This window comes from Onychomys torridus, chromosome 3 (genome assembly GCF_903995425.1).
Source record: "Onychomys torridus chromosome 3, mOncTor1.1, whole genome shotgun sequence".
NCBI classification, from domain to species: Eukaryota; Metazoa; Chordata; class Mammalia; order Rodentia; family Cricetidae; genus Onychomys; species Onychomys torridus.
The window spans coordinates 89,248,620-89,262,439 of NC_050445.1; the positions used below are offsets into that span (position 1 = coordinate 89,248,620).

Sequence of the window (13,820 nt, forward strand, 5' to 3'; positions counted from 1 at the left end):
CTTTTCAACTTAAATGCAGTAAGGAGGCTTCCATCCCTGGGCAGTCTGAGCTGCAACTCTTGAATGAGTTTAAGAACATCACCAGAGGTTTGATAATTACACATTGTATTTTTCCAGCAAAAGATACACACTATGTGCGCCCTCCCCCAACCCCTTGCCAGTTTAGAAACAGTTCATTCTGAGAAGCTTGTGTCAATATGGAACAAAGACTTTATCAGAGAGCCAGCTTAGTTAGTTTTGTTCTCTGAGATAGATAAGCTCACTTGGTGATCAATAGGAACACAGCCGTTTTATCAGCATCCCCATGTGACTTTTGCAAGAGATTCTAGTAACAGGCCAAGGCTAAACGCAAAGCACTTGATAATATTAATCAGAATAAACACACATAACCACTGTAGTGACTTGTAGCCATATAAGAGGACTCCCTCCCCCTTCCCACCCTTTCTGACAAAGTTTCAAGTCAAACCAGGCTGGCCTGGAGCTCAGATTTGAAATTCACTTGCTGTGTAGCTGAGGAAGACTTCAACCCCTGACCCAAGTGACTGTGGGTAGGTACACCATACACAGCTAAGAAGGTGTGATGGTTACTTATAATCATCATCTTGACGCAACAGAGAATCACCTGGGAAGGGAGTCTATAGGAGGGACTATTGTTGTCATGGAATGTCATCACTGGACGTTGAAAGGTTCAAGTTCAGGAAGGCAGGGGGAAAGGGGAGGGGAGCCATGAGAGATCCCCAGTCAAATAGGTCCAAGGTTTGTGGCCCTTCGTTAAATGCCTGCCTAATGGTCACCAATCTCCCAAGGATTCCTTCCCTTCTAGCTGGGCGCCTCCTGAGAGTCCCCACAGGAACAGGAACTCAGGCCTCGCAGAGGTACAAGGGTACATGCCTTCCCACTAGCCTCTTCTGCTGCCTCAGCTTTCCCCTGGACTCCAACACACTCAAACTTTACCCTTGCTTTTCCAATCCACACACACCAATCTGGCCCCTGCTCCTCCACCAGAGGAGTGGGCAATAAAGAGTTGAATAAAAATCGTGTAAACAAATGAACAAACTAAGTTCTATCAGCCAAAGTGGACAGATAATTAATACAGGGTAAGCAGCTCTTGTCTGAAATGCTTGGGGTCAGAAATGGGCCAGAATTTGGAAAGTTTTCCTTCAAAATATCTACACAGATTTACAGAATAATCATAATTTAAAAAATCCCAAGCTCCAAATGGTCCCCAAACTGAAACCTTTCTTTGGAATCAAATCAGGCCTTAGTGTAAGATTTCAGAAATATGGAGATTTGGGAATTTCCTGATACTCCACCTTATTAAGGTTTATAAAGTAGTGCCCTCCCCACCAGACAAAAACTAAAAGGAGCCTACACTAAAGGCTTGGTTCTCATCTAGTGACATTATTATGGGAGGTTCTGGAAACTTTAGGGTGTGGGGCCTAGGTAGAGGAGGTAGGTCATCAGGGTCATGTCCTCAGACCGAGTCCTATCCTGAGTCCCTTTCTCCCTCCTGAACACCATGAGGCCAGCAGCTCTGCCAGATGCGCCCATTACCATGACATTCTGTCCATGAGCACAGATACACTGAAGCCAAGGATTCAGGACAGAAATCTTTTAAACCATGATATTAAATAACTTGTTCCTTTGTCTGTCCTACATGGTTTCTCTCAGGTGTCTGTTCACAATGACAAAACACTAACACACATTTGTCCTCGCTGCACAGGATAGCAGCACACTTACAGTCAAGTGTAACAAAGATGCAGGGCAGACAGTTAAGGACCTTGACCTCAGCATGTTTTCTCATGTCACATGAGAAACGGGAGACATGAACCTGACACGGGTTCTGTTGCTGTGAAGTGAATCAAATGCAGTGTTTAGCAAAGGGTCTCTGCTGTTTTATGACACTTCCCAATTACAATAGGTTTGAGCTCAAAGTCAAAGTGATGAAAAGAAGCCTTGGAACAGAGAGTTCAGGTCTCTCCATCAACTTCCTCTTCCTCATGACTCTGAGGCTCACTTGCATATATAGGACCATTCTTCTTTGTCATAAAAGCAGTCAGTCACCTAGTGACCCTTTTTTATCAAGTAATCTACATACCACCTAGAGGTACATTAGACTCTACCAGGCTGGCTATGTGTTTACATCATCCAAACTTCCAAATTCAGTACCCTCAGCTCTGCTGTTAATAAGCCAGGCAGTGACAAAGTAGTGGTGTGGGTCCCCAGGCTTCCAAGGACAGAGAGGAGCCTGCTAGCATCGGAAAACAAACACTTACAATCACTGATGCTAATCTGTCAACAGGTTATGACTGAGGTCCTATCTTCTCAGAGTTCAAAAAGAGATTCTTTTGATTAAACAAGCTAGACAGAAGGTATTATTATTATTATTATTATTATTATTATTATTATTAATTAACATATTGGGGCTTAAAGTTACCATCTTAGAGCAGCAAGGCTTTCTTGAAGCTGAGAGAGGACATGTCACTCATGATAAGATGCGCTACCTCATGTTCTGTTCCCATGCTCTCTTACATGTGGGTTCCCCTCACCTTTTGGCTCCCCAAGCCATTTTAATTTCTAATGGAGAGATTAATGCCACATAAATGTTCAGCAACCACAACTTGAAAGAATTTCATATAAGGCTCACAACTTACATAAATCTTCAAAGACAATATTTTGATGGAAGGCAGGACTAAACTAACAGAGATGAGAGAGCTAAATTTAGCATTCAGGGTGAAATATGCTTTTTCCAGAAATAGGCATCAGAGGAATTAAGGAAAGTGTGTGGGGGAGCTGTTTTTGTTGTGGCTGGTTTTCCTTTAGTTACCAGAATTATCTAAATTCCCGTCTCTGCTTTGTTTCAATTTGTTTGTGTGGCTTCACTAACATTGGTATCACTGATTCCTACTGAATAGGGTTTTTTTTCCTTATCATTTTTTTTTAAAATTTAACCTCTGCAATGTGTCTAATAAAAGTGTTTCTAAACAGAGCAATTCCTTTAGAATTAGAACTGGGTTTCACCAAGCAGCTAAGGAACATGTTAGCATCTAACTTGCACTGGGCCCCAGTAGGGCACTCCATATTAATAACACTGCTCTGCACTACGTTCCTGGCAGGTTCCCTTTTAGGACACAGAGGATCTCATCACTTTCCTATCAACAGCATCAAAAGACCTGCAATAGGACAAGCCACATTAGTGTAGCTAACCTAGCCTGGCACCTCAGGCTCACACCCACACTGCTGGACCTACGTCATCTGAGGCACTTTGTGAAAAGCAAGAACTGATGATAAGCCCCGGAATTTTCACACAGTCCCCTAAAGGAAGGGGGTTATACATAAGAAACCAAGGCAAGGGCTTTTTGCGTGAAGCAGGCAGCCTTTGTCTGCCTCTGTCTCTCTCTCTGTCTCTCACGCATTCATTGAGTAACAAAGACCAATGAGGAGTTTCTTGCCACCATTTTAAAAGTGAAGAGGAAAATTTTTACATACCTCTTTTTTCTTCTAAAAACAAAATCCTCTAACCTTTCCTTACTTCAAGAACACTTTGGTCCTTTTCTGGCATTTATGTGAGACTCTTGGAGCCCATATGGATACTGCAACAGTTCATCTTAATTATTAACTTGACAGGGCATATAAGTAATGAGTAGACAAATCTCTGGGTGTGACTGGGAAGGTATTTAGATTAATCAAGATAGAAAGACCCGAATTGTGGGTGACACCCCAACACGGGCTGGGGTCCTGGACTGAATAAAACAGGAGAAAGCAAGCTAAGCACCAGCCTTCATGCCTCTCCACTTCCTGACTGCAGATGCAATGTGACCAGCAGCCTGTCATTTCTGTCTCCACAGCTCTCCTGCCATATTGGATGACACCCTCAAACTGTGAGCTGAAATACGTCCTTCCTACTTTTGATTGCTTTTCTGGATATTCTTCTAATCAGTAACTAATATGGTAACCCAAATCCACAGATGGTCAAACCTCTGGTATGACATGGTGATGTATTTGCACAGAATCTATTCACCCTCTTCTCACGTTACTTACAATGACCCAACACAAGGCAAGCGCTGTGTAAGTGGTTGTCACCCTAGTGCTTCAGGACCAAGGACAAGAAAATAGGGACATGTTCAATTCAGACACAATTTCCTCCCAAATGTTAGATCCACAGTTGACTCCATTAACTGAACCATGCATGCAAAGAGCGACTGTTAACCCCACTATGTAAGTATCAATGATTTCCCCAGATTCTCCTGATCTTCCCCTTTCTAACCCTTTTGGGATTTATGTCACCCCACTCTTCACGAATGTCCTAAAGAGCTGGCCCTGGCCATGAATGTCAGGGTCCTGTAAGGACGACACTCTGCCTCCCCCTTAATCCCACAGCCACTCTGACTCCCTCCCAGGATGCTTCCGAAAGGTGCTCCCTGTACTTCCTCCCTCTCTTACCTCCTGGCTGGTCACTGAACAGTTCTTTTTCTCTCTGTTTACACTGTAACTTGAAACATAAACTCTTTCTTTTGACCAGAAATTCCAACATTTTAAGCCAAACATCAGAGAAGCTACAAAAAATAAGCCCCTCATTTACTTATACTCCTTAAGTAACAAATTGCAAGTGCAGCACCTCTCTCTCTCTCTCTCTCTCTCTCTCTCTCTCTCTCTCTCTCTCTCTCTAGTAGTTTTCTTACCCGCTCTCTGGAAACCGCTTTGCTCATATAAAATGATAGCCATACTCCCAAACCGCAGCCACCAACACTCTCTTTGGCCAATTTGCACACAATAAAAACACCAGGTGGTACCAAAAAAATTTACCCCTCCCCAAAGAAAGCACCCATCATTAAAAAAGGGATGTTGTCAAGAAATAGCTGTTTTATTTAACAGCTATTCATTTTTATTGAATAAACATTTTCTGGTATGCATTCTGTTAATTGACCTGCCAGCATATGCTGTATATGGAGAAACTTCTAAACATTATGTTCTATGTAATATGCTTATCTGAAAAAGCTCTCATTTGCAGCAATATGGAAATAAAATCCTGCTTTCAAAAATTCAAGACTTTTCAAATGCATTAATCCACACAGTTTATGAAATTGCTCTGGACATTTTAAAATCCTTCCTTTAAGGAGGGAGAAAAAAAAAAACGTTAACAATCAATAACAGTATCTCAATCAATAACAGTATCTCAATCAATAACAGTATCTCAATCAATAACAGTATCTGTGGCTGCGTTTCATAATGGAGTAGTCATTCTCCAACACGGGGGCTCAGAGCCACACGAATGGGACAGGCATAATAGGAAGGAAAAAGCAGTCACGGTATAGGGTAAGAACTACTCAAGGGCTGCAAGAGGATGCTCAGAAATGCTATCAAATTGCATTATTAGAAAACCATTGTAATAGTTCCAGAGCCTGGATATAAATAGAGCTGAAACATTATCGAGACAATATGCTTTGTTTTGAGGAGAGAAGACAAGGCACTTGTGTGGGCGGGCTCTTCCAGCTAATGGCCGCACCTCTCCTTGGCTGGTAACTTCTGAAGGATGATGCATCTTCCAGACTAGCATCCCTAGCTGCTTTGCCTAGAGGGCAGGAGTAAAACTTTGCTGGGTGGAGCCATGGCGAACCACAAGGCTACAGAGCTCCCTGACTTCAGCAGCGATTCATCTCCCAACAGCTGCTGCCCTTGTGGGATGGCCGCCCAAGGTTGCCAGACGTTCTGATTTTTCAAGAAAGGATGGAAAACCAAAATCCTCCCATTTCTCCAGGCTGTCAACTAGGTAATTCTGTAAAACAAATTCTGTTTGAAACTCAACTTAGGCAACCAATGCAATCACTATGGTAGTGGTTCTTTGTGCGAGCTGAAGTTTCTGAAAAGGGCACTTGCTGTAATTTGCAGTCATGATTGGCAAGAAGGAGCCCAACACAGAGCTCACTTGGCGCCCACCCCCCCCCCCACCCCCCCCCCCACAGAATAACACCAAAGGCTCTGGTACAAGTAGAATATTCTGAACCATTCTGTGTAACTCACGGCGTAATTAACTCATTTTTACACCAGGCAGCTTGAAGCCAGATCTTTGTGTTCCATGGTCTTCTGACATATTTTACAGTTCTAACTCTCTTCCACTGTCCTCCATTAATCAAAGCTGTAACCCCTGTTGTCTTTGTACTATGGAATCAGAATGTGCCCCTGGCGAGGAATGGGGGAAAAGTCAACAGGAATTAAATTTCAGTGCAACTGTTTACTCAACTGTGGCCTGCAGATATTGAAATTTTATCCGTGGTTTTGTGTGACTACCGCAGTAATGAATTCAGCATGGCTGCGATTTTCTCAGTGCTCACATTCTCACTGTAAGTAAAAACCTGCAGGAGAAACATGACGAAAACCACGCAGGTCCACCAGCGAAGCTCACCATTTCTCCACACAGTTTAATTGCTGCTGTTTTCTGGGTGGCCGAAAACTCGGGGAGCTTTAGGCCCCTGGACTGTTTGTGAGGCTATAGTGTTCCTCTGTCACCTAGGCAATTCCCATGTCCCCCACCAACCTGTTCAGAGACTTCTCTTACACAGGGAGTCAAGGCAGCTGTGGATGTTTTATAAGGCCTCAAAAGGCTTGCCAACCACAATAAAAGGCTTCAGCCACAATCTTAGACCCGATGGATGCCTTCCTTCCTCAAACATATCAGTGACAAATAGACAGAAAATTGCCGTGAAACATTGACTTTCGAGTTTCAAAGTGGAATCAAAAATCGAGTACTTGAAGGCTGCATGAATGACCACTTAACAACGTATTCTCCAGAAGGGCTCCAGCCCAGGTAACTGACTGGTGAGTCATTATTTTTAAGAAAAATGCAATGGAAATGTGCTTCCAGGATGTTTGTTCTTCTGTGTCATTCATGTGTCGCTGCTGATAGTGTTCTGTAGTTGGGTGGGTGTGAACAGTAGGTGTATTGAACATGTAAACTTTCGTTCTGTTGTTTGTTTAAACATTTTTTTTTTTTTATTATGACATTTGTGTGTAGGAGAGCGAGGAGGAATTTTGAAGGACCTGTTCTTCTCTTGCCATGTGGGTACTGGGAATCAAACTCAGGTCCCCAGGCTCGGCTTAAATACTGCTGGCTCCTTGGTTAAATACTTTAAAATTCTGAATATGTGTCAGTCCTTTAGGTAAAATTCAAAAGAAGTTAATGTCCCACTAACTAAACTAATGTATTCTGAATACAAACTATTTAGGACACACATTGCCTTAGCCCCATCTCCACTACCTCATAAAGAAATGGCTGACCTTGACTCCATCTTGTAATGGCCTAGAGGGCGGTACCCTAAGAAATACTCATGTCGCCATCACACAGGTGGGCACTGCTGCAAATGCTCTCCTGCCGTTTACTGCTGGGGTTGGCAAAACCTGCCAACCTCTCAAGTCAGACTCTAGTGACTGTGTTATTGACTGAGGTGCTCCAATGACCACAACACATGGGACATGAATCCTAGCTGACAGGCACCTCTGAAAAGAAATCAAGTCACACCCTCAGCCCCCGGAACTGTCTTTGTCTGCCAACCTCCCAACTTCCTGGCTTTCTTCTTCTTTCCAGGCCTTTCCCCAATGGTACCATGGTCTCGTGATGCATCTGCCAATATCTAATGCGTTCACAGCCTACAAACTGCTTTTATTTTATTTTGGTTTTTGTTTCTTTTGTTTGTTTGGGTTTTGTTGTTGTTGTTTTGTTTTTGTTTGTTTTTTGTTTTTTGTTTTGTTTGCAACAGGGTTTCTCTGTGTGCAGACCTAGCTGTCCTAGAACTCATTCTGTAGACCAGGCTGGCCTCCAACTCACAGAGACCCACTTGCCTCTGCCTCCCTAGTGCTGGGATTAAAGGTGTGCACCACCCCTGCCTGCATGATCGTTTATGTTTTAATGCATGTCTGCAAGTAGACTCAACTAAGTGAGAACCTGTCTCAGGAAGGGAAGATAACAAGGACTCTGACCAAGGGCTCCCTAAGAATTTGATTCAAATTTCAAGCAGGTAGTTTGAAAGGTCTGTCCTTTTCGCTTATGGCATTTCCCAACATTTTCTCTATAGCGAAGTTAAAAAATTTCCCCAAGATGTTTCTTTTTCTTTTTTCTCCCAAATACATGATTACAAATGGTACCACAACTACGCACAAGATAAATGAATCAAGGACAAAACCCGCCCTGCTATCAGTAGCAAAAACCCGTAATATTTCCTGATCCCATGGGGTGGGAAACCCAATCCAGTCTTCGAGGAAATACTATTTACATTTGAATTTTGACCAACACAATAGTATGTCTTAGGTCACCTGTACTACTGGGAAATGTTTCAACAGTTCCTCCCAAGGACCTGCGTCCACCCTGGGAAGGGCCAAGAGGGAAAGAGACTGTCTCAAGCAAAGGACATGTTGAAGAGGCCGGGATAGGAGATCAGTTAAAACGCCACTGAGATTTTAGCCAACACCATCTGCTGTCAGACTCCATGAAACCGACGCCAGTGCATACACCCTCGTTCTTAGAAGTAGGAGGAAGTCATGTCGCAAACCGATGTCTGTCGTGTAGACATGGCCTATGATTTAATCATGTCTACTTATATTTCTATTTGTCTCTATTTGCTTTATTTGACCACTCCTCCCTTCGCCTGTATCCTTATTTCTTTCATCTTTTAGCTCTGATTTTCTTTCTTCCTAAGGTTGAAGCCCACTTTTGTTTAACTACTGTTTTATTTGTCAACTATTTACCACAAGCATCAACAACCATTTTTTCCCCCAACTCATTATAATTGAATAATAGAAATTTAGGTGGCACACTGGGGGCTGGAAGAGAGCGGCTCACTGTCCACTTAACCTTAAGCCTAACATCCACCTTCCAGAAAGACACTTGCACCTACCAAGGACTTCAAAATGAGTCTCAGCCAAATGGACCCCTGGGTGCCTAAGGATATGCTGCCTCCAAGCAGATGGACGTGCCAGGTGGACGCACCTACAACATGGACAGTGGCTCAACTCCCACTCACGACCCCAGCTCCCAGAAAGTACCTGCTGTTGCTGCTGCTGGACGTGGGCTAGGTCGGCGGCCCCCAGGTCCACTGCTGGTGCCTCCCCGTTGGACCGAGTGTCACGAAGTGCCCCGCACTCTAGTAAGTGGTTGCCTCCGCTGGACCCGTTCTGGATGGCTGATCCGTTACTTTTTGTCTCAGACCCAGATTCTTGCATCATGACTCAAAAACCTGAGAGGATTTTCAGAAGAAGGGGGTGACAGAGAGAGAGAAGTGGGGGGAGGGGGAAGAGAGAAGGGGGGAGAGAGAAACAGCTGTTAAAACAGTTGCTGTGAAGAACGAAAGGAGCTCCGCCTTGCCACGTCACTGAACTCCGTAAGCAGTTGTCAAGCTCCCTCACCCCCTTTCGCCCTTACTGGAAGACTGGTCCCCTACTTTAGGACTGGGGGCTGTCACTCTCAATTCAAGTTCTAGTATGGTTCAAAATACACCATCCATTCCCTCTCTGGAAAAATAGATGGGTTCAGGTGATCCGAGGAGAATTTAGCAGTCAATTTCTCTGATGGGATTCAGATATTTTGCCAAACCAAACAAAACAAAACACTTTAGGTCATCACACAAGATATAAATTTAAATATTATCAGGCTCAGACACTTTATGGCAATGCAACATTCTCAGCGAAGAAATATTCTCCAACAACAGTCTCTCAAGTGACAAGACACATTAATTACTACAAGTCCCCTCAAGGGAATCAGTGCCAAAAACCAACAGTCAAACACTAAAAGCATTTTAAGGCTTCTCAATCCTCAGTACCGTCTGGGCAGTTCAAAATTGGTCATTGCTATAAGACAAGCCACTGCTAGAGAGGGGCAAAAGGACTTCCCATTTCCAGAGTGAAGGAATCCAAACTATGACTGCTGTTTTACAGCTAAGGCTCTCGGGAGAATCATATTCAATACTAATTTTTCTCCTGGTGGATGACTGAACTCCATGGTGTGTAAGGACTGATATTTCAGGGTGATCCTTTGTACCCTTAATTTTGGAGAGAAGTGCTGCCTAGAAAGACCACAGAAAAGGTTAGAATGTTAAAGTCCTAAATGAAAGGCTCAGTGGTAGAACATTTGCCTAGCATATGTGGGATATTGGGGTCACACCTCAGCACTGCCAATAAGTGAACTAATTAAATAAAATGTGAAAGTATTAAAATGTCTGCTAGAAAAATGTATGTATTATAAAACAAATAGAGAAAAATCTGTTGTCTCCTTTTATTTTCCAGGGTTTTGTTTTGTTTTGTTTGTTTGTTTTCTTTTTGGAGATGGGGTTCTATGAAGGAGCCAGGTTGTCTTTGAACTCACAATCCTTCTGACTCAGCCTCCCAGGTGCTGGCCTTACAGGCAAAGACAATACCTGACACTAAGTAAACTACATCATTCCTGTTACTCTCTAAGCACAAAAACCATGAACATGGGGAGCCAGATTAGGTACTCAACCAGGACAAAACCTATCTTCTGATCACCTGTATTGTGCTAGGCTCTCCACAATGCAGAGGATTCCTGTGTGCTCTGTAGCTTCCAGGAATAATCACCAGTTCCACTTCATAAAGAAGAGAACGAGGCTCATGGGTACAAGCAATGGCTACACATGCCTGGTGGCTTCAGGTCAGAGCCTCAGAACCCAGGTAAGAACTGGATTCAGCAGTACAAGCATCTATCTGTTAGGAAATGGGATCTAGAGATAGGAAAATCTCCACATACATGGACCAGCTAGTCTGGCTTGTGCTGTAGTGAAAAAACCCTGTCTTACATTAGAATGGCTAGGTCCAGCATCTAAGGGTTGTCCTCTGACCTCCAAACATTCACAGTGGCATGCATGTGCCTACACCCATGCTCAGCCTCCAACAAAGGTAAATTCCAGAGGGGGTGGGGAATGAGGCCTCATGAGTTATTCTCATATCCACTGTGCCACCGCTAGCCACAGCAGGAACAGGATAGGAGACACTCTCCTTTGATGGCTGGGCTCTCACTTGTAGTAGCATGTTTTCTGAAGGTGAGGTACAGGGTCACAAGCCAAGTTCACAGACTAGGACTTGGAAAGGAAAAATATTAGTCACTAAAGGAAGGAGTCAGTTCAAACATCAAAGCTGAGAAATGCCTAAATAATTAAGACTTCAATGTGCATTCCCAATGCCAGACAAAACAGAAAATATTTCATTCAAATTACCCATATGTAGTACTACTACCTATTTCTTTCCCAATGTACGAGATACATAACCACATCAAAACTGAAGCATTCTGGACACCTTCAGGAGGCCATGCTTTTGTTAAAAACCAACAGAGGTCGGTTCTTGGCAATTTGCCTGACAGGCAGACAGAAACATGACCACTTCAACAATTCCATCTCATCAGTTTGCAGTGCAGAGTCTCTAGCAGCTACAATGTGAAGGTCAGGAACCCAGAGCCATATTTCATCAGTTAGTCCCATTCTAAAGTAGACGGGGAATGGCGGTGTGTGTTAACAGGTGAGAAACAACAGGTGACGGTGTTCGTCTCTTTGGATTGGACTTTCTAGTAATCACTATCCTGTAGAAACTGCCTGCCTTGCCTTACCTCCCACTGTGGAAAGAATCTATCAAAACAGAACGCAAGAAAACAAAACACTGCCCCCAAACAGAATCAAGATGGGCAACAAGAGACCAGTAACACAGGAACATCTCTGTCTCAGAACACCATGTGCTAAAGCCTCAGGTTTTCTTTCCTGGTGCTTTAGCTTCTCTGGAGTACCCACATCGTTCATGTGTTTGGGCACTTAAGAGAAAAGGTTTCAGCCTGGATGCAGCTCAGAGGTACAGCAGGCATCCTGAAGGCCCCTTGAATGTCCTAAGTCAATCCCCCATACTGTGAAACAAGGGAATAAATGTCTCAAGGTAGTCAGCAATAAAATCCGTATTACTATAAGTTATGAAAAAAAAAAAAACCTAAGTAAAGTAAGTGCTTCCCACCTTCTGGGAAGTCTGCCTATGCCAAAGAACAGACTCACAGGACAGGAAAGTTACCTTTAGAAGCATTCCACACCTACCCTCAGGAGCGCACACAGTCATACATTCTGTCCTTATAGAACTATGTAAGTACTGCCTTCCAAGCACGTGACTCTGGGGATCTGGGACTGAGAGCAGGTGTCTAAAAGCCTCCCTCCCTTTGTTTCCTTGGTTGACACCATCATGGTAGGTGGAGTAAGAAAACCACCTCTGATGCACAGTCTGAAGACCAGCCCCTCCTCTGTTCTGCGCAGCTCCCGAAAAGACTGTGAAGTCTTTCAGTACAAGTCCGGCAGGCCTGCGGCCAAGCAACGTGGCTCATGAATTGGGTTTGTGAGAGTTCAGACTTTGGGACCAAAACCATATAAAGGATTATTTTGGTCTAAGGATGTCCTTAGTTAGTCAAGTGCTAACTGGAGCACATGGGCTGGAGGACTTTTAATTGGCACAACACCAGTTGAGGGCAAACAGCTTCATGAAATGCCCATGTGGAATACGAGAGTCTGGGTGTCTACAAGTGTTTCTGACACTGTCTGGGCCAAGAGTATTTCTATCAAACATCCCAGGCCAAGAAGTAAGCTTTTATATCTCCATACCAAACCCTGTGGTTCATTTCTCAAACTCCCAAACCCCTATTTCAGAGACGAGAAGACAAACGCAGCCACAGAGACTCTCCATTTGAGACAGGAGCTGAAGAAGTGATCAAGACTTCCTTCTTCAGAAAGTCCCTGGCTAAGTGATGATCAATGAGGACATCAAGCAGGAGGAACTAAATTCTAGCAATGGCAAGAGGGTGGCAGGTGGGTGAAGAAAAGATCCTAAAATACACAGCAGGAAAGTTCCGGAATGTTTTAGGAAGCAACTCTATCTTTTCCTATTGACTTCACACTGTCTGTAGAAAGCAAGCACAGAGCCTGAAGAGCATGGAGCTCTGCACTCTCTGTTCTTAAGAGAGGATATGTCCCAAGAATGTGGTTTGCTTAACCTCTGCTCCTCCTCTCTGGGACAATCCCTTACTAAGAATCACCCTGCACCATAGAGAACTGAAAGCATGACCTGCGCTCTGAGTGTCTACTGTACTTGAATTGGAGGATCATGTATATGGAGGCTTCGGCCACCTTGTACCCGTCAACCTGTCCATTCTTAAGAATGGGGCCAAGCCCATTCCCACTTCTCCCTTCTATCTCCTGCACATGACCAGGACCTGCTTAAAGTATCTGATTGTTACCCTGGAGCCCTCCAAGGCTGACACTGCCATCCCAAGGCTGTTGGATGCATAAGGAAGCCCAAAACAAACACTTGCCACCTCGTTTGGAAATATGATAGAGATAACAATTTCACAGGCTCACTTTTCTTCTTCTTCCTTTTTTTTTTTTGGTTAGGGAACTTTTAAAAATAATAAGAACTGGGTCTCACATGGTTATTTATTGTTGTTGCCAACAGAACTACTCTGTGGAAACCTTCTGGAAAATTCATAATGTCCAGGCCAATGTATTTATAGTAAATTAAAACACAGCTTTATTATTATGATTATTTCCTTGGTTACAGTGTTGATGCTGAAAATTTAGGGAAAATAAAGCCCTTGTTATCATGCTTGTGAAAGATTTTAAGCTAACAAAAAGTTCAGTCTTGATTCCAGGGCAGTTAATTAAGGTTGACCAAGTCAGGCAGAAGTAAATTAACTTCGCTGATCAATTATTTATATGAAGCAGAATAAATGCCCTTAAAGAACTCGGTCTGTTCACAAAGGGATGTGTAAATTAAACCAAACAGAGTTTTGTAAAATATGT

The 13,820-nt window shown here is 43.5% G+C and overlaps 1 protein-coding gene across 6 annotated transcripts in view; it reads right to left on the reverse strand.

The window, feature by feature from the left end:
- The window catches only part of Foxp1 (forkhead box P1), a 607,655-nt gene that overhangs the window by 227,061 nt on the left and 366,774 nt on the right, over positions 1–13,820 (reverse strand). For all 6 annotated transcript variants that reach the window (XM_036182188.1, XM_036182186.1, XM_036182191.1 and 3 more), the window contains one exon: positions 9,037–9,227. In XM_036182188.1, the coding sequence (XP_036038081.1) occupies positions 9,037–9,216 (180 nt within the window). In that variant the 5' untranslated portion in view covers positions 9,217–9,227. The remainder of the gene's footprint in view (positions 1–9,036; positions 9,228–13,820) is intronic.